The 22,892-nt window shown below is 38.2% G+C and overlaps 1 protein-coding gene across 5 annotated transcripts in view; it reads right to left on the bottom strand.

Annotated features, from left to right (window-relative positions):
* PREX2 (phosphatidylinositol-3,4,5-trisphosphate dependent Rac exchange factor 2) overlaps positions 1 to 22,892 on the bottom strand; it is a 290,193-nt gene that overhangs the window by 102,746 nt on the left and 164,555 nt on the right. For 4 of the 5 annotated variants that reach the window (XM_039522703.1, XM_039522702.1, XM_039522700.1 and 1 more), the window contains 10 exons: positions 20,451 to 20,568; positions 19,285 to 19,469; positions 16,278 to 16,439; positions 12,625 to 12,847; positions 12,019 to 12,226; positions 7,791 to 7,970; positions 4,527 to 4,621; positions 3,377 to 3,459; positions 2,911 to 3,001; positions 1,006 to 1,134 (listed from right to left, as the gene is read on the bottom strand). In XM_039522703.1, the coding sequence (XP_039378637.1) occupies positions 1,006 to 1,134; positions 2,911 to 3,001; positions 3,377 to 3,459; positions 4,527 to 4,621; positions 7,791 to 7,970; positions 12,019 to 12,226; positions 12,625 to 12,847; positions 16,278 to 16,439; positions 19,285 to 19,469; positions 20,451 to 20,568 (1,474 nt within the window). Of the gene's footprint in view, positions 1 to 1,005; positions 1,135 to 2,910; positions 3,002 to 3,376; positions 3,460 to 4,526; positions 4,622 to 7,790; positions 7,971 to 10,379; positions 10,624 to 12,018; positions 12,227 to 12,624; positions 12,848 to 16,277; positions 16,440 to 19,284; positions 19,470 to 20,450; positions 20,569 to 22,892 lie in introns of those variants that run through there. The other variant, XM_039522705.1, reaches the window with a different exon arrangement.

Here is a 22,892-nt window from a genome sequence, read left to right as displayed (position 1 = left end):
GGGCCCCGGATCCTCCTGAGACCTGACCTAAACAGCCACAGGGATCCTGACCCCTGTTGGCTCTTCCCCGGGAATGGGGAGGAAGGTGACCCCAAGGACCTCAGCAGAGTTCAGAGCCCACTTCACACACGGGCTGCCGCTTTGATGGGGGCACTGACCCAGAAATGAACAGCTTCAGAGGACCAGAAAGAGAACCCTTCTGGTAAGCCCAGTTCACCCAGCCCCACTGCCCAGGAATGAGTGGTAGCTCTGCAGTGAATGACGTGAATCCCCCAGGATATTGCAGGACGGGGCTGTGATGGGGGTGGGGACCATGGAGAAGGAGGGGAGCCACAACACCACCACTGCAGGGCAGGGCTGAGAAGAGGAGACACATGGGGATAGAGGAGAGTCCCTGGGATGCTGCAGGGAGTGCTTCAGCCAAAGGGAGGCGCACCAGGGGAGATGGAGGAGCATCAGCATGGGAATAAAATGGGGGGTATGAGAGGTCCTGTGATGCTGAGGTGGAAGCATGGGGAAGCAGGAGAGCTACTGTGCTGCAGCAGGCAGGGCCACACTGGGGAGCATAGCCCTGGGTGGAGCAGAGTAGCACCTGCAAGCTGCTTTCCCTGGTATCCCTGCCCCCTGGTATGCCCCCCATTCCTGCACTGCTCCTTGGGTGGAGCCCTGGCTCCCTCTGCCCTTTCCAGCCCGAGCAGAGTTCTGGATTCACTCTGACATGCAGCCCCACACCCTGGCCAAAAGACAGGCAACAGGCACCTCCCCTGCTGCAGGCCCACACCTCCTGAGGGAGGCATACCCCATAATTTGAGAATCTCTGATTTAAACTACTCTCCATTAGTCTTGCTACTGAGATCACAAGCTGTGCTGGAATTTAGAAATTTCCTATTGGCTACATGCTACTCTGCAGACCTGGCCTCAAGGACAACATAAACCTGTTATATCCTTCCTCCACCCTCCCTCATTAGCTATGAGTTTATTGAGGGTTAGGTTTTTCTTACTGACCTTCAACAAATTTTCTGATATTCTGTGCAAGATTTTGGACACTGCTGGGAAGGTTCCAAGGGTCTTGCTTGATGTGAAGTCGTAATCTCTTTGGACAGCTAAGCTTAGGTTCCATTTCCTGCTGAAACTCTAAGCAAAGGCAAAAAATACCTCTTTAGTTTAAACATCCTCAGAAACCCACCTTATTTCTTTCTGAGTTGAATAGTCTTAACATTAAGAAGTGCCTGCAATTTCCTGAAATTTTGTCTTGACTGCTGTTACCTATAGCTTTTCAGATAATTTAATTAACTAAATACTCATATAAAAAGTCAAGTAATTAGTAAAATAAACAAGTAAAAAGAACATCAGTAATAAGTTATTTAAAATTACATGAATTCAACTACGTGCTTCATGGTTTAAAGGCTTTTTTAAACCTTTATCGCATCCACTCAAGAATTCATATAATAGTGGACAATAAGCTATACCAAAATTATCAGAAAAATAATCTTCCTTACTTAACACAGAAACTTTGGCTGTTTAACCCAGACTAGCCCTCAGATCACTAAAAGTATCCCTGACATTATTATGGAATATCTATATAGAGCTGCATTGTCACACCGAATATACATCCCCCATTTTTTTTTAGTTCTCATTCTAAATCATCTTTGTGAAATGGATATCTTTTTGGGTCTTTATATTGGATATTTCATATCTTGCACCTAGTTGAACATTTATAATTAAATCATGTTTTCTGAATGGTTTGTCGTGGAAAATTTTGCCAGGCATTCAGTCTGAAAACAATGAAAAATATTGGTGTGCATAAATGTCATCTGTGGGTCATACCCACCTTTTCCTAAAAACAACTTTAAAGGTTCTAAAAATGAAAATAGTTGCTAGAAAGAAATCTCACTATCTTAACTTCTGGGCAGACTCACTGCAGGGTCAGTGAGTGGAAGGGCATGATGCATCGGAGGGTCAGATAACAAGCTGGCATATAAGGGTGTGGCTTCACTGGCTTCAATGGAACTATGCTGATTTATGAAAGCTAAGGATCTGATCAATGACCCTCTATAATGAATGTATTTGAGTTGCTGAAAGTTGTATATGTTGACACTAACTCAGAAACCAAAGCATTTTACAGTAGCATTATTTCTATTTCCCACACAACATTCAGTTGTATTTCCCAATCTCCAATACAGTCTTTTTTCAAACTCTGTTCACCCAAAAAGCCTTTCAGTAGCAATTTTTAAAAGTGTATCAATCCTGCTAAATGGCTCTAATCCTGCAAACACTTCACACACATTTAAGTTTAGACTTAACACTTACATACATGATTAACTTTGGACCTACACATATAGAAGCATGTATGCAGACCTAAAATTAATCATGTACACAACTCTCAGAAGGATCGGGGCCTCAAATTACACCTAGAATTATTTTAAATAATTAATATTTAGAATAAGAATTCACACTGAAGTGTTGCTTATTATTTATGAAGTACAATTTTACAAGAAGAAAATATCCACAAAGATAGAAAAGGCCAGGCATTAATAGTTAAATATAATCAGAAAGTGCTTCAGTTGCTAGGACAGAAAAAACATGAATCAGAAAAACACTTGTAATATGTTAAAACTGATTTTTTGCTTCAAAGCCTCAGCAATTTTACATTCAATTCAGAGGCTGTAATTTGAGCTTAACTTTCAAGAAAACCTAAATGCCTTATGTAAGGAAAGTGAAAATGTACTAGCTAAGAATAGTAATAGCTATGTAATAAAAATTCTGAATGGCAATTATTCCAGATGTAACATGAACAGAAAAGATTGGGTTGTTCTTTAACATCCAAATCTAATACTATATATTCATACAGATATGCCCTGTATCTCTTTGTGCCACCTGTTGATTCTAGTAGTTAGCTTTAAATGTTACCTTGCAGGCCTCGACCTGGCGTGAAGAACTTGGTTTGTTCAAAGGCCCTCATTGCAGCTGGTCCTTTCAGAAGATTGACAATTGAGTCTACCTGTTAGGATCAAAGTTCTGTGAGTGGCTTGCCTTTTTCATAGCAATGTTTAGAAAGATCTGCTCAGAATGAGAAAAAAGCAATAGTGAAAAAAATGATTACTTTATATTTGTTTGTAACTACGGTAATTTAAATGTTGGCTGTAGCTAACAACTCAAGACTAGAAAATTTGTTAGGATAAATCTAAGGAACTGTTCTCTTCAGTAATTCTGGGTTAGTAGCCCCAGGAAAGGATAAAAAGTAATACATATCATTCAAGTAAACAGTGGAAAGCAAAAGCAGCAAGGAAACGTCCACTTGCAGCAGCCAGCTTTTCCCTGATGGTTTGAATATAGACCAATACTGTTAAGCAGTCTAAGAAAAAAAATCTCATACCTGACCAAAAAGATGCTCCAAACAGCTATGAAGTTTGTCCTGTTTATCATGAGAAATGCGAACACTTAAGGGAAGTTCATCACCTGTGTGTAAAATATTTTAAATCATAATTAACTTCAGGGCTCAGCATACTTTTCAAAATCATACAGATCTGGGCTACTCTGTTAAGCATACAAGCTGATGCTTAAGCCTTTAGATCCTTCTGTATTTAGCACTTTACACTAATCTGTGAGATACTTTTGTAGATTATTTTTATAATGTAGCAAAAGTAAACAACAACTACAACAAAATGGCATCTGTACAATAAATCACACCTCACCCTTTGTGAAGTAGGTAACTATTGTATTATTTATACCTTTTTATAAACTAAGGGCCAGAAACTTTAAGCAAAATGCCCAGGCCATATTGTAAAAGTTGGGAACAGAAACTAGGAGTCAGGTGTCCCTGATCTGTGTTCCACCAACTAGACCACAGTTATCTGAAAGAAAAATGACAAGATCACTGAAATATCAGCTAGCTATTTATACCACCTAGACCACAGTCACTGAATGCACTGACATAACATTTTTATAAGGACTCTGCAAATATTCCACAATCTTAATGCTATTGCTAGTGAAATGGCTCTGATAGTTCAGTCGTTTTTCAAGAGGGATAAATATGGCATTAAAATGAAAAAGGAACTATCAAGTGGCAAATAGGTCAGAATTTGCATTTATGATTATTTAAGTTCAACCTTGACATAGAATAGAATATTATGGTGAGCATGTCTTTCTTTGGTCTTTCTCTCCCCAGCATTTGTACACAGTGGTATTTTGTATTCAGAGTCTTGTATCCTGTCTGAGACAGAACTCCCTGTTAATGTAAAATTCCTCTTCTTTTGAGCAACATAATGCATTGCCCAGGCCAAAGTGGGAAACTGGTTAAAATGAGTCTCTGACATCTTTTACTAATCCACTATATTTTCAGCTGGATTGGAAAATTGGCTTTGTTATACAGAAAGGCTAAAAGTGCTACATACACTAAGCAGAAGTGAAATGCTACACTCTTGCCACTTACTATGTTGAAGACAGACAAGCCTATGAATAAAACAAACAAAAACTATCTTCAAAAGAACTAATAGAGGAATTTGTAGATTATTTTTTAATCTTACCTGAGTCCATTTCATCACTGTGAAAGTAAGAACTGCACTGGCTACTGCAAATGCTGGTAAATGAGGCAATGGAGTTCCTGTTGCTATTGCAATCACTTGAAAAACAAAACAAAATAGTGCATCCTGATGTACAAGTACTATATCAAAACACAAAAAGTACAGTGCCTTTCCTTTTTCTTAAACTTTCCTCTCCTCCTGAGGTCTTTTATAATGCTCTACCCTTGACTTTAAGTTTATGACATCATACAAAATATGTAGGAACTACTGTTTGTCTCAGATAGGACTCAGTGGGCTAGATTCCCAGAAGAGATGCTTCGGTTGTCCTCACTTCATGTGTGTGAACAAGTAGTTTCACATTGAAAATATACAGTTCCACATACAAATCAAGTAACTTTCCATGCAGGTGAGTAGTTGTTTTTGGAGATGTGGCCTCAAATGTGTTAATTTCTCCACATTTAAATTCTGTACACCTACCTACCCCATAACTCTTATAAATGATGAAGCATGCTGGCTTAGGACTTGCAAACTGGAATTTATAATGAGGTTAGAAAATAATTAAACTATTAAACAAGATTTAAAAGAACAATTTTCTCTCTTTAACCATGGTTTATGAGCCCACTCCTGGCAGTGCAATAGGATAAGTGCTGGTGGACCTCTGCACCTGCACAAAGCCCCAGTGACTTCTCTGGAACTCTCTGTGACTACAAAAGTCTACTCATGCGAATCCAGTTGCAGGATCAGGGCTCCTGTGCGTATAGAGTAGGGGACAGGGGTAGTAGTGGGGATTTTACTTCTCCCTGTATCTGATTATATGGAGACTTCTACTATTTTTGGTACTGCAGAGATCACTCTACAGTCATGTGATTATTATTTTTTTACCCCAAATTTGTGTTTCTGTACAAGGAGTGAGAATGAATTCATCCATATCACACTGAGAGGGAAAAAAAAGCTAAGATTTTTTGTAAACATATTTCCAGATGGATTTGAACCCACAGGCTGTAACAGCAACCAAGTCAGCCATATATCTAACCAGCACCCGAGTATTTGGTTTAAATGTAAGAGTTTTCAGGTGTTAAAGTAATTATCCAGCAGAGGGAGTCCACAATGTCCCATGAATGTAAGAGAAACTTATCATCTAGGCAGAGGCGGCTCCAGGCCCCAGCACACCAAGCGCGTGCTTGGGGCAGCAAGCCGCAGGGGGTGCTCTGCCGGCGCCGCGAGGGCGGCAGGCAGGCTGCCCTTGGCGGCTTGCCTGCGGAGGGTCCACTGGTCCCGCGGCTTCGGCGGACCTCTGGCAGGCGTGCCAAAGCCGCAGGACCAGCGGACCGTCCGCAGGCAAGCTGCGGAAGGCAGCCTGCCTGCCATGCTTGGGGTGGCAAAATTCTTAAAGCCACCCCTGCATCTAGGTACCTCTCAATCAATGTCCTGCCATTACAGGGGCCTTGGGCAATGATGCATCTCAGTCCCTTATTCTCTGCCAGTGGCACATAATAGCTCAGTCTCCTGAGAGCTGTAATACTTTGGTCTAATTCTGGCTGTTGGGGTTGGTATGGGGGTGGCTGAGGGGTGTTTGGCAGCTTGTGATACAGAAGAGGTCAGACTAGATGATCAGGCAGTCCCTTCCAGTCTTAAACTCTATGATTCTAAACTCTAGTCTTCAAAAGCATTTACTTTAAAATGGCTGCAGAGTTCCAAATGCATGACCTACTTCATACCATGCATAACAGAGTTCATAAAATAGGACTCCATTTTATATTATTATTATATTTATAAATTGTTTATACACGTTAATACCACAAAGAGGGAAAAGCATTTTTGGATGGTATGAGGGGGATATAATTTAGGGTGCTGTCCACTAAATGACTGAAACCATGCTGGTAACAAAATGTTTCTAGCATAGAGTCCCGAAGAGTAATGAGAATTTCTGGCTGGATATTAAGAAATATTTTCTGATGATGAGCTCTAACAGACTTTGGAAAAGTCTCCCAAGGGAGAATGGTGGAAAGTTCATCACTAAGGTCATTTAAAACTGGACAGAACAAATAATAAAAAAGAATAAAACATGGGGAAAAGTCAGATTTAACCACTTCTTAGCCATATATTTCTGCATAAGTAGTGTAGTGTTTAATAGAAATTTGCATGAGAACACAACTAATAAATGAAGATGTCCTACATTTCCCATAATGTCTGCTCTCACACAGAGACAGGTGCATTATTTCAGTTGCATTTACAGTGATTTACTGGAATTTGCTGTTTGTTCATTTAACTACATTAGATAATATTTTTAAAAAATCCACTGTCATAACTGACAGTTGCATTAATAATTGGTATTATGTGCATGGGAATCGGAGGAGTTTTTTTTGTTTGTTTTGGGGGTATTTTTTACACACGTTAGAAAGATTACAGAAGGCTGGGATCAGACTAAAGCAGATGATCTAAGAAGCATTTAGTTCTTTCCACATCAGACACCAAACTGCAAGTTCATATCAGCCATGCTGCAGTAATCAAACGTTAGCTCATGAAATCGGTCTTCAAAATAACAAAGAGTGCTGCTACTGTTCCACCATTCTAAGAGACTTTTTACTTTTTGACCCCAGTAATCTGTTTAAATTGCAAATTGAAGTTAAACTGAATATACATCAACTGCATTTACATAATCCATTCTTCATTCTAAGTATCGGAAAATGTCCACAGTTGCTATGAATACTACTTCCTTTTCAAAGTATTATATATTTGAATTCCATAGTAAAGCTTTTATTATTGTTAGTACTAGAGATAGGATGATCCAGCAATGTTTAGCCTGGGATGTTACCAGAGTTAAATGTTGGGGTTCAGATTTTTATTCAGGTCTTTAACTGTGATTGAGATTAGATCTGGAAACTGACTCAAAATACAAATATTTGGGGGTTTGCTTGGGCCTAATTCCACTACAGAACACTGTAGCCAAAACTGTCTGCTTCTATGTTCTGCAGCAGACTGAATAGAACCTGACAAATGGATCCATAGTTCTGGCTGTGCTCCTCTGGGGATATTCAGATCCAGAGTTCTGGTAAAGGTCCATCTCTAGTTATTATTACAGAAAAAGACTTGTATTACAATAGAAAATAATCCATCTTGATTACTAAAATATAAAATTCTCCCTTTACAAGAAGTAATAATCATTGTATTTTGATATTTTTAAAGCCATTTTGAAAATCTACAATGCTGCACATTATGCTGCTGTATCCGACAGATTGAAATAAAAAAGATTATTAGTAAAACTACCTGTATGAATCCCTGTTGCTGATGGTGTCATGACCAGAATCTTCCTGCTCATCACCTGCTACATTGAAACAGACCCTTTTCCCATTCCTTTCTCCCTTTTCATTGTCACTCTCTGCTGGTATTAAGGGCTCAGGTGTTTTACGTTCTGATTTGGGAGAATAGGTTATTGAAGAGAGAAGGCTGCAATGTGACAAAATTAATTGGGATGAATGCATTTTTTCAAAAGTAAGTTGATGATAATTATCATCATCATCCAACATGCAATACTACATTTCTCTGTTGTTCTTTTCCATTATTTTGTTCCATATGAAAAGGCCACAAAACCTGTTTTTTTAATTCAGACTCATGTCCATTGTAAAATTATGGCCAACTAAAGGGAAAAAAAAAAGACACTACTGTAAAAAACAACAACAACAAAGTTTAATGAGTCAAAATCATGCTTCAGTCAAAGCAACACAACAGCAATACAAAACAGTAAGTCTTGCAATAAACCAATTCTTCTTGGAGAAAAAAAGTTACCATATTATATCCTTGAAGTCCTTTTGGTGACTAATTATAAACTTAAAGGATACATTTGCATATGCAAAACTAATAAATTAACTGCAGAAAACATTTCTCTGTGCAAAACAGGTAATTACTTACTAAATGCTTATGGTACCCAAATTACTAGCTTTCATGTGTCATTCTGCCCTATTCTAATAAAAGGTTCTGGGAAATTTTATTTTAAAGTCTGTACCTTCATCAATTTTCTAAATGACCACACCACCATAAATGGTTAGATAAAGTGATGTGTCAATTGATTTGCCATGACCAATTAAGTAGTGCTGTGCCATCATGTTTATGAACATCATCTCTCTGAATCATACCTTACTCATTTGATTACAGCAGAGCTCCATTTATCTGATCTAATTGGGACTAGGGCGAAATTGGATAAATCAAAAATTCAGATAATCTGGAGACTGAGAAGGTGCAAGGCTGCAGCACCATCCAGCAGCCAGAGGAGAAATCACTCACTTCTGGACCTGTGTGCACTTCTTGTTCAGTTAATACAGAGAGCTGGATAGTGGAGGGTCAGATAAACAGGGTTCTATTGTACTTATCTAGAAGCCTCTACATAGAGCTCCATTTGAAACTTGATGTGATCAACTGACACCCAAAAGCTGTGGAAATTTTTATACTTGAACATATACAAATACCACAATTAAGTCATACTACTATATAGTTATTTATCTTCATCCCGTGAAACATATGTTCTAATAGACTTTATGAAAGAAAAAACTAATGTACACAATGTTATTTTAATTCCAGTTACTGGAAATCAAAAGTGCAAAGGAAGATTAACATTAGTAACATCTGAACAAAAAATTAGATGCAGCATTATATTTCTGCAACAAGTCCTTTCTAGCTATCTTTTAAATTAGCAGTGGCCGGGCTAGGTTCAAAAATAGTTCAGAAGCTTTGAATCCCTATACTGTGTTTGTTAACTAACAGCTGTCACCATGGTTGGCTTGGTAGTGTTGGCAAGTGCCCTGCTTCTAACCCAAGATCAAATATATGTCAGGAGCACAAGTGTAGGTGACATCATATCTTTACATCTAAAGAACAACTGCAAAACACTTGTATTCGTGAGACTGAAAATATCCTCTTTGGTTTTTAAAAGACAGCTTACAGAATTCCCCTTCTTTACACTCTCTACCTACACAATAAATCACTGATGCTAAAGGCATTTTATCAATCAAAATTAACGAAGGGCATTTCTAATTAAAAGCACTGTAAACTTTTACATTCAGTTTTGTGAGATTTGCACATCCACTGCTTTGATGAATATAATCTACTTGAAATCAATGCAATTCCAAACTGTTCTGCAAAGTTTTGTTCCACAAACTCAGCACACCCTGACTGATTGCCATATAGGGAAGTGATTTTTTCTGACTGAACATATTTTCCTTCACAGTCAGAATTCTGCTAACACAATGGTTTTAGTCATTCTGTGTAACACAACATTTAAAAAACTAACTCAATGTTAAACCATAAAATCTTTGAGCATACATAAATAATATATTGTCTCAGAAACTGATAGAGATTTAAGTAGTTCTTCAAAGGTTTCAAAATCAATATCCAAGTGTAGATTATCCCTATTATGTTAATTTGCTGTACCACTAGCAGTATAATCTCTCTCTCTCTCTCTCTCTCTCTCTCTGAAATCTGGCCCTGTTGAAGTTAATGAAAGTTTTGCCATTGACATCAACAGGCGTCAAAAGAAACCATTTGATCATTTTTTGTATAGCATTCTCAATCCCTAAGATTAATTGCTGTGACACAGACTTTTTCCCTGAACATCTTTTGTTTATACAGTACCTAGTACATTGGAGACCAATCATCATCATCATTATAAATAGTTAATAATTCAGCAAATATTGATTTTGATTTTATTTTTACACCATAACAGCAAATCTATTAACAGGAATTCTGCAGTAGTTGTAAACTTGAAGGATCAGTTTGTTTAAATGTACATAAATATATATATGCATGGTTATTAAAGAACACATTCACACATTTTGATTCAAGCAGAGGGATTTAATTATTTTGTATTCATTTTAGGTGTTTTATTTCTTAACATTCCCTCTTTCACCCTAAGAACTAATGGTCATGACTGTGTTGTAAGCAGTACATGGTGTACTGTATTAACAGTTCACACCCAGACTATCCTGGCCTCCATCTTTCCCATTCTTCCTGTTTGGAGCTTTCAAGTAGGCCTCTTGGGTATCCTGCTTCCTGTACAGAACTACTTTCCGCCAAGACAATCAAACTCTGGCAGTGCAGTCAAAGTCCACTGGGAATAAAGATGAAAAGTCTGATGCTTATAGGCAGTAAAGTGTAAAACCTTTAAAATAAATCTTTGCACCTTATATAGGTTTTCCTACCAGTTCAATTTACAGACACTCTGTTAATGAAGAAAAATATTAACCCAGACTCTTGTGTACTGTTTACATTTGCAAATTTATATATTTTTATAGATAGCAAGTTCATGCTTGTATGAAAAAAAGCTCAGAAATCCCTGAGGCTTTATGCAAACTCTAGGGAGCAGGGGGGAAACCAATGATAGCCTAAGTAACCAGAAACTACTGAAATATTAATTAAGCCTTCAAATACAAAACATATTGATCATTTTATAACTTTAAAGACGACAATTTTAACACATTATAATGCTGCTACTTTATTTTTGTGCTCATCCAGCAATGAAAAGATTTTATTTCCGATTTGCTCAATTAATTAGTTAAATTATGTGTAAAGACATGGGGACTAGAGATTTCTCTCTTACATTCTTTTACAAACCCTAAGCTGTATTTACTTTCATTTAACCACTTCAAACCTGTTATACTATACAGCATACATCTAGTGGGGAGAAAAAACACAGTGTAGCTCTTTGGAAACAAGATGTACATCACTGCTTACCTCCAAAGGAGGTATTGATAATTTTTCTTCCTGAGCACTGATCAAGGGCCAGGCCTTAGAAAAGTTTACTGTTCTTGGAAGCAGCTGTTCTAGTCCCAAGTATTTCTGTTCCTGGGAATCATTAAATAGTAGCTCTTGCTGACTAAGTGAACCTAATTTATTTGTTAAAAAAGTTTCTAGTATTTGTATTTTTATCAATTTAGGTTTAAATTTAAAGCCACTCAGTAGTGCCACAAAACTTAAATAAAAATTATTTTTTGTTCCTTTGCTCTTGTTTTCTCTCCTAGTGAAGTTTGAGAGATGACATGGATCTCATATTGCCTCTTCCCCCCAAACAGTTACTGTTTCCACATCCAAGAGGAAAGCTATAGTGATAACTATGTCACGCTCAGAAAGAAAGAAAAAAGAGAGCGAGAGAGAACAAAGTTCAAAATTGCCTGCACTTAAATTCATTGGACCATTGTAGCTCTATTTGAATATGAACAGGGACTGCTTCTGCTGATCTCATGCAACAATGTTCAGATGGGTTCAGATTAGACCAGGCAAATTTATGCATCCATAGTTTGGAATGCCCACATTTGATTTATCAATATATCCCATGCAGGGTGACCAGATGTCCCATTTTTATAGGGACAGTCCCGTTTTTGGGAACTTTTTCTTATATAGGTGCCTATTATCCCCCTTCCCCTGTCCCGTTTTTTCACACTTGCTATCTGGTCACCCTAATCCCATGGAACATTAAAGGCATATACAGATGGTATCATTTACTTACTCATCTATCTGAGAGACACACGTTTCCACCTCTTTCAGTGCAGTTTGCAATTTGCCCAACAATTTCTGATAGACATCTTGTGTTTCTAAGTCCTCTTCCTTTAACAAATATCTCAGACCATGGCCTTCCTGTTGACCTAGGGAATGTCCTGAAGGGGCTGCCATGGTGGTAATGGTATGTTGTATGTAAACCATGGGACTCAGTTTACCTGCATGTAATGCAAATAAGGTCAAGTTCACATCTTCTATCTTTCAACACAAATTACTTTTAAAAGTCAAATCTATAACTGGAAATAATCACTTGATTAAAATATTATTTTTTCATATTTTATCTTACAAATTTAATGTTGGTAAGGAGGAGGGCTACATAATTTTGTATGTTAGGGTGCCATGTAATGTAACACAAAGGAAAGAGTTAGTACAGAATTATGTCAAGATTTTCTTATAAATTTATAAGCAAAACCATACTAACAATATATAGCCATTTCTTAGTGGAGTGTCCATATGTTTAATATTGAGTGTCCAGAACTGGTCAAATCTGAAAACTATAAAGTAGGAGAGTTGGAAGATATTCTTCATTCAAGTTTAGGTGGGCATGCTGGCTTACCTTGCTCACTATTCTTGTTTTCTTTCTCATGTGAAGAATGCTTTCTGCTGTCTAGCTGCACACCAAAGGCACTACCAAGAGAAGTTGAGGTTTTAGGATAAGAGACTTCCATTACATTGATATGGCAGTTGGTTGGACAGAAATCGCTGCTGTGAAGTGGTGAGATCTTTGACTTGGCCTGTTTAAAGGTAGGCCATGCTCTATTTTTTAACACTCGTGAAAACTAGAAGCAAGAAAGAGAAGAAAGTTCTAATTAATAGCTTTCTGTGCATAGGTAGCCAGTTGGAAAACAAAGCTTAAAAATGGTTTAGGCATTCTGCCTAACCTTTCAAATTTCCATCTTTTGGGAGGGGGTGAGGAGTTCTTTCTGATTTTAGGTTTTTATTTTTAAAATAAATTATGGGTAATTTTTGCAAATTAGAAATAGATTTCTAATAAGGATTTAACCCATTTATTTTCTTTCAAATGTCTCAATATTAGTCCCATTTGAAGTCCTGTGCTTCTGAGGATGAGCTCCAGAAAGTATGGGCGGTCCCTACAAACTACAAACATAGCAAATTTCCGGTATTTTCAAGTGTGCTTTTTCTAAAAACACTCTCAGATATTTACTTTAGTTTAGTTTCTAATAAATATAAAACTGGAAGCTAAAATTATGAATTTATCTCATTGAGAATGAAGTTGCTGCAAAACAACTATAAACAAACTATAATCTCCATATTTTACAAACTTTGCTACACTTGGAAATTAGAAAATGCCTCAACTTTGAAAACTGAAGTACTGGTTAAATAAGGCATAGACTTCTAAGAAATAAATCTTTGAAAATTAGATTGAAACAATGCAGGGATGTTTATTGACCCACAGGCAGTACATCTATTTTACTTCTACAATGATCCTCTGAATCAATGAAGATTTCTTATGTTCATTCCTGTAACTATTTTTGTCCCCTTTCCCATGTAGTGTTACTTCAGAGAATTAGATCATAATCATGATGACAAGACCATTATAAAATCTTAGATTAGGTGACCACATGATGTGAAACACAACTGGATTAGGGTTTATGTGAAAACATGTATCCCCTCCTTTCAATTCACAGTCTAGAATCAGGGGAGATTTTAATGGGAACATCCATCATCGCCTACAAGTAGCCGGTGTTTTAATCACATCTCATCCCCAGTTAAAATATTGCATACCAGGGCACATACCTTATTAAACAACACTGATCATTAGGTTCATGCATCAGAATATTTTTAAAAATTACCTTTCAAAGTGCTTACCCAATTAAATGTCCATGTACATACCACTGATTATCTGGCTTTAAGTATCTTTTAACTGAGTCAAGCTATATCCCCTCCCCCACCGCCCATAAAATGGTAGCTGTACGTATTGGGATTTAAACATGTGTTTACTTGTGATGCTACTGACTCTGTGTAAGCTTGATAAACATTTCTGTACAACTAGTATTCAACTAATGAATTATACTTAAATATTTGTATCTAGGACAGGATCCTGGAGATTACACAAAGTCCAATTATGGAATTGTTTAAAACTGAAGAATGTACCAAGAATTAAGAAGGCACTAAGAATATTTAATGGTAAAAATGTTCCTCCAAGCAGTACATATTTCATATTTGAATCTCCCACACATCCTGTTCCACAGAGACCAAATGCCTGGTTATGATTTAAGCAGGTCATAAGTCAAGTCCAAACTTCTTTTCATACATGTATTGAGAAACATCTGGGGCCCATGGCACTGAACTTGAAGTATATTACAAGCAAAATATTCTGAAATAACAGGAACTGTGGAAAGCCACTGGGTTTCTATTTATAGAGTTCAAACTTTCACAGTGAAACTTACAGTAAAGCTAAGGCATTCTGAGAGACTTTTGTTACTATGGTTACATTTACCTTGTCAAAAGAAGGGCATATCTATTCCTGGAATATGAACACTCTAACAGTGTTTCTAACAATCATTGAGAGCTAAACTGTGAACCTGCATCATACTTATTGATTTTGGTGAGGGTGAGTTTGAGGCTTCTGAAAGTGTGGATCACGCTGGCTAGAAGCAGATATTGCAATTAAAGGCTCTGTTAAGTTTTCCAACATGGCTGTGCCATTTTACTTCAACCTAGACTCACACTCTTGCTGTTCTTGTCCTGCACTCTTGTTCATAAAGACTATGCATCATACTCAGTTCACAGTAGAAAACAGGAAAGGTATATGAGACAGCTATTAGTTACCTAACTTCTAAAGAACATTTCTGACTGAGTGGTTAAAATAAGTGATGCTCCCATCTCAAGAAACCTGAGGTTCACTTTAGATAGACATATGAAAGTCTGGATGTTTAGACTTATACTGGCCAAAGTCTCTAGAGCAGGGGTCGGCAACCTCTGGCACGCGGCTCACTGGGGTAAGCACCCTGGCGGGCCGGGCCAGTTTGTTTACCTGCTGCGTCAGCAGGTTCGGCCGACCGTGGCTCCCACTGGCCGCAGTTCGCTGTCCCAGGCCAATGGGGGCGGCGGGAAGCGGTGCGGGCCGAGGGATGTGCTTACCCTGGCGAGCCGCATGCCAGAGGTTGCCGACTCCTGCTCTAGAGGTATGTCTACCCAGCAGCTTGAAGGGTGCTTCCTAATTTGGGTAGACAGACATACTGTGGCTCTGCTCGAGCTAGTATGCTAAAAATAGCAATGTGACTACAGCAGCATTGGTGGCAGCCTGGGCTAGCCACCCACATATGTACTCACACTTTTTGCCATTTTTACAAACTCGACAGTTAGCTAACAGTTGTCTGATAATTTACAGTGCAGTCTGTCAGCAGTAAAGGTGGAAAGGGTTGACTCAAACTACAGTCTGCAAGTGAGGAGTTAACTTATAACAACTTTATATTTTAAATTAACATGCAATATGAAAAGAATTTAATATCACTAATATCGCTTAGGGTAAGTTCTGAAAATTCACTAGATTTATGAATGCTGTGAAACAGAGTGCTTGGTCTTTCATCGGAAATACACAGACGAAGAGAGGATAAGACCTATCCCATGAATGAAAGGCATAATGAAGGGCACATGTATATTTAAAGGACTTCCAGAGGTTTTTCTCCCTGATGCTGGGAGTACCTGACCACTCCCAGTTACTTGCACTGGGTGGCTCCAGCACAGGCCCTAGTTCCTTACTGGTTACAAGGGGCCCCTGCCCCTTGCAAGTCTTCTTAAGTCTTTCCCTGGGAGCTCACCGCACTCCCTAGTAGGGTGGGGGTGAAGATCTCTCACATGGGTGTTCCCCTGGTGGCTCCAGGAGTCACTACAGCAGTCTTTTACCTAGAGCAGTCCTGCTCCTTCCACTCCAGCTGACTGCAGTTTCCTCCATTTTAAAGGCCTCCTGCCTATCATACATGATACCATACAGGAGGGGTGGAACTAGCCCTGCCCGCACAGCATCTCTGGCACTTTCCTCATCAGTGTGGGGTTTATACACCCCCTCACAATATAATTATGCAATTACTCAGTTTAGGTACTCAGGCATCTGTGTGGGTCAAATTTAACCGCCAGTTTTGTCATTGCAACCAAAATGTTTAATGGACATTCAATTCATTACTTTTTGTTGGTTCTTCCACAACAAGGAAATAGCAGATTTTCAAGACATTTTCTGATCCATACCTTTTTATAACTAGAGATTCTTCGGTAGATATGCTCAATTTTCTCACTGCAAATTACACTGAATCTACTTTGGAGGTCAGTGGGGATTACTTCATTTAAAGAATTCAGACTGTTGCAGTTTTGCACAAAATGCTCATCACTTTTAGCCAGTGCTTCAAGAATCTGTAGTAATAAAGACAATGGCGGTACATTATGAAGTCAGATGACTAAAATGAACATTACTTATCAGTCCTGATATTTACATGCAAAAAAACCTGAAAATCAATTGTCCCTTAACATTTTAGGTATGCTGTGTAACTAGAAAGGATGATGCTTTGGGAGAAAAGGGTTCCCTTTAGTAACTCCTTGTCTTAGTAATAGCAACTCCAACTATACAAGTTATATACAGTGGTTTCATGACCACATGTGATTATGGACTTGTTCTATCACTATTAATGTAACCATTATGTCTTTCTTGAAATACATTTTCTGCTCACAAGCATTTATTTCAATTAAGTGTACATATTATGGGATGCTGACTTATCAGCTACAACATTTATAATAAAACTAACCTGTTGACAGATTATGTGATACTGACTCAGGAAATTAGTGTACACAAGAACTCAGCTCAGTCATTTTTACTATTTGTTCAGCATAGATGAGATGAGCTGACAATTATCATATTCATTAAGGTACAACTCTTTCACCATATTCAGTCAGTAAATTAATTACAAGTTTCAGATTCCTCAGATCTAATTAATAATGCAAAACTCTTCTTCAAAATATTTTCCTTCTTCTATTGCTATAATGATGTTTATTTAAAAACAGTACCAAGTCTTCAGCAGAACAGCTTTGGATCACATTTTTCATTATATATTTAATAATGGTAAAACTCTGCACTACTATAGTATCTTTTGTTTGAGAACCTTGACCTGCTTTACAAACTTTCACTAATTAAGCCTCATCCCTCCACAGTGTAGGAAAGCAATGCAGAAGGACCCCTTCCCCATCCTACTGAAACATAGCTGCCTTTGACAAGGAATATGCAACTATTTAATACTGCAAAGGAACACCAGGAAGAAAATGAAGAAAAGTATTATATTGAACTGCAAGTGCAGAGGAATTTAGGTTAGTAGATTGTGAAACCACCTTCTGAAATTTCACAAGTTGGAATTGAATCAAGTGCCATGACATTTTTAACTACCATAATCTCTGTTTAACATCCCACATGAAAGACAGTGGGGGGTCTGATTCTCCACTAACCTACACTTGGTGTAGTCATTCACATCAGTGTAAAGCGGATGTAAAATGCTACCATTCTGAGTTTGTAGTGTTGTACACCCATTTTGCACTAGTGTCAACAATTACACAAGACGCAGTCCAGTTAAGAATTAAGCCTAGTTTTTGCAGTAGCACAGTGATTCCTGATATCATAATGAGACAGTGGTCAGTACTGACTTAGACTATGTCTACACTTATGGCAGCATGTAGAATACAGGCACTATACATATAACTATGTGCCACAGTAAAAGGCAGACTGCATCCACATTTGTCACTGTGGCATGAAGCTACAAGTGGCAGTGAAACGCTCCAACAGCAGGGAGGCAATAGGGAAAGGCTCCACCATGGGGAGGCAGCAGGACAATACACTACTAAAAATATCAGCTCAGATGTGGGAGGCACTGCTTGAGCATATACAGAGTCCCATAGGGTATATACCCTAGGGTTCAGGTGTGCAGGGCACTCTACTCGCCTAAGCTGTGCCTCACTGTCTACACTGCTATTTAGACCTGTGCTAGCTGGGCAGGCAGTGTCTGTACTCTACATCCCAAAAATCAGTGTTCTGGAAGCTCTAGTTTTCTTACAAATACTCAGGCCATGGCTACACTTGCAGATTTGCAGCGCTGCAGCAGGATGTGAAAAAACACCCCCTCCAGCGCTGCAAGTTGCGGCGCTGCAAAGCGCCAGTGTGATCAGAGCCACAGCGCTGGGAGCACGGCTCCCAGCGCTGTACGTTAATCCCCATAGGGAGGTGGAGTACGGACAGCGCTGGGAGAGCTCTCTCCCAGCGCTGGCGCTCCGACCACACTCGCACTTTCAGAGTATGGCAGTGGAAAAATTAATCCTAAAAATATAAGATTAGTAAAAAATATTTAAATTACAAACACTTCTACATACTGTATTATTAGAGCAAGTAATAACATCCCTGTGGTTCAATGATTTAATCAATGAAAAAATAATCTGCAGAAATTGAATTCACTCTACAAAGTTTTGGCTTTAATTTTTATTTATCCTTGCCTGTAACTGTATAAGTGATGAAACAGGAATTAATAAAAAGCTGTATTCCTACACGAATTGATAATGAATAGATGTAAAATGCAACAGCTCTAATTAAGACATCTTTCCCATGTTATTAATAAGAAGTCACACTTTTGCAGCTTTGGAAGTATTCAGATGAAAATTTCCAAAGTAGCCTCAAAATTTTTGTGCAACATTTTCCTAATCTATGTTTTTGCAGATGCATTTTCCTGTGTCTATTTGGAGGGAGATAATATGCAAAATAAAAACACCAGCAAGGCACCTTGCTACTTTTGTGTATGCAGAGAAATGTAAGTTCAGAAAGTTGTACCTGCAGTTTTGGAGATCAGGTTACAGACCATTTGAAAATGGGGTCTTGAATATTTTTTATGTGACACTTCATATTCTGACCCTTCAAAAAGTTTTGATGTTCAATTACAATAAGTCTCTGAACTTCTTTGAAGTTTTTTTGATAGCAAAAAATGGAATTATTTGGCATTTGTTGAGTTTAGACGTTCAATTTATGACCACAACATAACTTATTTTGCTGACTGAGTACACAGTAATGATTCAAAATGTCAGCGGGACAAAGGTGACCTGAAAATATTAGACATGAAATAAAACCAGATGTCCCTCTCAATCAATAACGGATAGATGTGACTTCAGTGGAATTAAGTATAATACAAAATTAATACACATGAAAATGTATTTTTCTACATAGGCCTCATACCTTTGCAGTCAAGCTGAAAAAGCCCTTTGGTTCAATCATTTTCTCCACCACATGGCATTTTATTCCAGCCGTACTGTCATACTCATAAACCACTCCATATTCCAGATGAACATTATCAACAGTGAGACTCACATGATCCTTCCTCCCATCAATTATTGCCATTGTGTTAAACTTGTCAATTACTTCTACAGCAAAGAAAAGTAATAGTTAGTTTTGTTTTGGCTGCTTCAGATCTAAATCAAAATAAAAGAACGATCACTGCAGACCATATGGAAGTAGCGATCTTTTGAAAATTTCTATTGAAATGAATATCAAGAAATCCCAAGGTGACTAGGTGACTCAAACTCAGAAAAACTCAGGTCTGGGGCTGACTAAAGTTTGGGTTAGATGAAGTGTGAGAAAGCCTGCTGGAATAGTCCTATGACACAACCCATTGGTTGTAAAGGGAGACATTCTGCTTTTCTTACAAGCTTGAGATGTTGCAACAAATAGGAATGGAAAGTTGGAAAATCCTTGTTTAAAATTGTAGAATATCAGGGTTGGAGAGTCATCTAGTCCAAACCCCTGCTCAAAGCAGGACCAATCCTCAGACAGACTTTTTTCCCCCCAGATCTTTAACTAGCTCCCTCAAGGGTTGAACTCACAAGCTTGGGTTTTAGCAGGCCAATGCTCAAACCACAGAGCTATCCCTCCCCACACTGAATGCTTGCTCCAGAGACACACATACAACTCTGAGGGCAGCATTTGCCCAGAAAAATTAATTGAAAGTCAGCTATTAACCATTTTCTCAATCATCCTTGTAGACTCATAACTTTTGCCTGAAAAGTATCCCGAAGGACATGACTCATTATTTGTGATCCAATAGAGCTTTGAATTAATTCTAATTCCCCTTAAATTATTTTATTATTTGTGAGATTTTAATGAAAGTGCCATACTACAAAATTTCTCGTGGATCCAAGGAACTGTTCAGCTAATTCACACAGTATTATAGGGTGATGGTATTTTTAACTCTCCTCCGTGTCAGATATGCAATTGCATATAAATCCTTATGTAAATTAAAACCTGTAGTCTGCTTTCAGTTTCTCTAGTAGGAAGAAGAAATTTCTATGTTCCTTGCTAACAGAAAGAAATTCTAAAGGATGACATGCAAAAAATAAAGATCACACCTTCCACTTTGCAGTCAAAGGCATCTCCTCCCTCATCTCCAGGGGGTTTGGAGTTCGCTTTCTGAAGGTCTTCCTGTGCACTCTCTATACTGTTATATACCCACTGTATAGAATCTTGCTATAAAAGAAAAAAAATTGCATGTATAATCAAAGCTGTCTCATTTCACTGCTTTCAAACAGGAAATAGTTATTTCAATTCCCTACCTCAACAGGATGTTTATCAGTTACTATCTGCACTTCATTTTGAAAAAAACCCAATAATATTGGAAATGACAGAGGAGTGAGATTGATTTTATCTAAAACCAGCTGTAGAGAAACATACTGTACCAATAACAGAGATTTCATCAGTTCATTTGTTTTAAACAGTGTATGCAGTATGGCTACACTTTGTTTTGTGTGTCAATAAAAATGCCCTTAATGCATACCTAAAACAAGTTGTTTTAATACACTGAAAACCTTATTATGACAGGAAGCTATAAAAACAACAGAACCAACTTCTATCTCACTAAACCTGCTGCACACCTACTGGAGCTTGCATTGATTGTTGAACACCAGCCATGGGGGCATAACACATTTGCTTTGCCTCTAAACCACTTCCACTTTGCATTATGTGCACCTGGAGAACTCCACTGGCCGTGTCTGTAAGAATCCTTATGCCTATACTCAGTATAGAATTGCCTCTATTCCATGCAGATCAGATGTTTTTTCCTCAGACGTGTTGCACAAAACTTGATCTTACTTGTATCCAGCAGTGGGGGGTGCATAATCAGATACTTTGGGCTCTAATTAATATTTCAATGTATTTAATAATGTATTATGCTAATCAAATATGGAGTAGGCAAAATACCCTTCTCATGCCCATAGTTGACATGCAATGTACCTATCAATCTCTCACCCTCCAATTACTATAGCAGAATAAATGACAAAAATAATCCTGCATTTTGTGACTGAACTGAAATCACAGCCTGTAAAGAGGAAAGAGTGGGATGAAATGAAAGTTAAGCAAGGATGCCAAGAGTTAAACTGCAGTATGTCTTCTATACAAACTGTTAAAGCAGGTTGTGCTTGGTTAAGGTAAAATACACATTCATTACCTTTACAATCATCTGCAAAGTAATGGTTAGTATAATATCCTGAAGGATTAAGAAACAGTTTCTCTCTAGATAAACCCACATTTGAATCCTTTTAACCTTTTACTCTGAACTATTTATATCTCATTAAGGATGCTTAAGATTGTAATTTTTTATTGATTTTCATAAAGAAACAATAAAAAATACAAAAAGGTAAACATACAGCAGTTTATGTTACCAAATACTGCACATTTCACAGGATAGCCAATAAAATTATTCAATTACACAACTTTACAACTTGTCAAAGCTGCAAGGCCAAACTGTACAAAATCAGACAATATTACACAGACATAGCATGTTAGGGTGGGGATAAAAAAAAGATAGAGGAGGAGAAGACTAGAGGAAAAGGACAGGAAGAGGGAGAGGAAAGGGGGAAATGTCAGCATTTAACATTTTGTATTTTAACTTTTGGACAAAATCTTCTCAAGGAGTTGTCTTGATTGCTTGCAGTTTGTTGTGCACGAGCAGGCCAGAGGAAATCATTTTGAATCCATTCTACTTCCTAGGTTGATCCAGATGTTGCTGATTTGACTACAGAGTACTTTACAAGTCTCCTCTGCTCAGACACGTGGGAAGCACTCAGCCAGTACCTATACCCATATCTAAGTTAACATTTAAGTACTCGTTCTTGGTTCATAGGGTGCCTTATTCTGGCTGACGCAGAACAGGTTCCTTATTATTCCTAACCTGACATCAGACAGCCTATCACAAGGAGTAACGTTATCTGAAATTTATTTCTATTTATTTATGCTGAAAGTGCAGGATCACAAAAGTTAACATAAAAGACTATTCCACAATATACTATTCTTAACAGGGTTTTCCAAGAGCGCTATATAATGCATGTAAGCTAAAGCTCATGCACAAACGCTACAGGATCTTCTGTCAAGTCAGTTTAGTGTCACCAACAAAGAAACTAAATAGGTGTTGTATCATGATCAGTGGAACTGCAGTCAGAAGGCCATATACCTTGGAGGGGCTGTTATTGAGGGACACCGGGAAGACAGGGAATGGGTGGAGTTAGGCAGGAAGCCACTCAGCCACATGGACAAAGCAGTGCAGAGGGTTTACTAAAGTTCCACTTGTGCAACTTAGCCTGTGTTCTGATTCACCTTTTGTGAATGAAACAGGGTGGCAGCATTTGAGCTGTGAGTTCTCTGCAGTGCAGCAGGTGGCAGCATGAGCCATGGAACTCAGTTTGATGCCCCCAAGAGCCCTGGATTTTGCATATCCAATTCTAGACCAGAGATGGACCCAGTGGAAGGAGGAGTTTAAGCTGGACACAGACCTGGCCATGCAAGAGGATGACAAAGCA

The sequence above is a fragment of the Mauremys reevesii genome, linkage group 2 (genome assembly GCF_016161935.1).
Source record: "Mauremys reevesii isolate NIE-2019 linkage group 2, ASM1616193v1, whole genome shotgun sequence".
NCBI classification, from domain to species: domain Eukaryota; kingdom Metazoa; phylum Chordata; order Testudines; family Geoemydidae; genus Mauremys; species Mauremys reevesii.
This window is presented reverse-complemented; position numbering and strand designations above follow the sequence as displayed.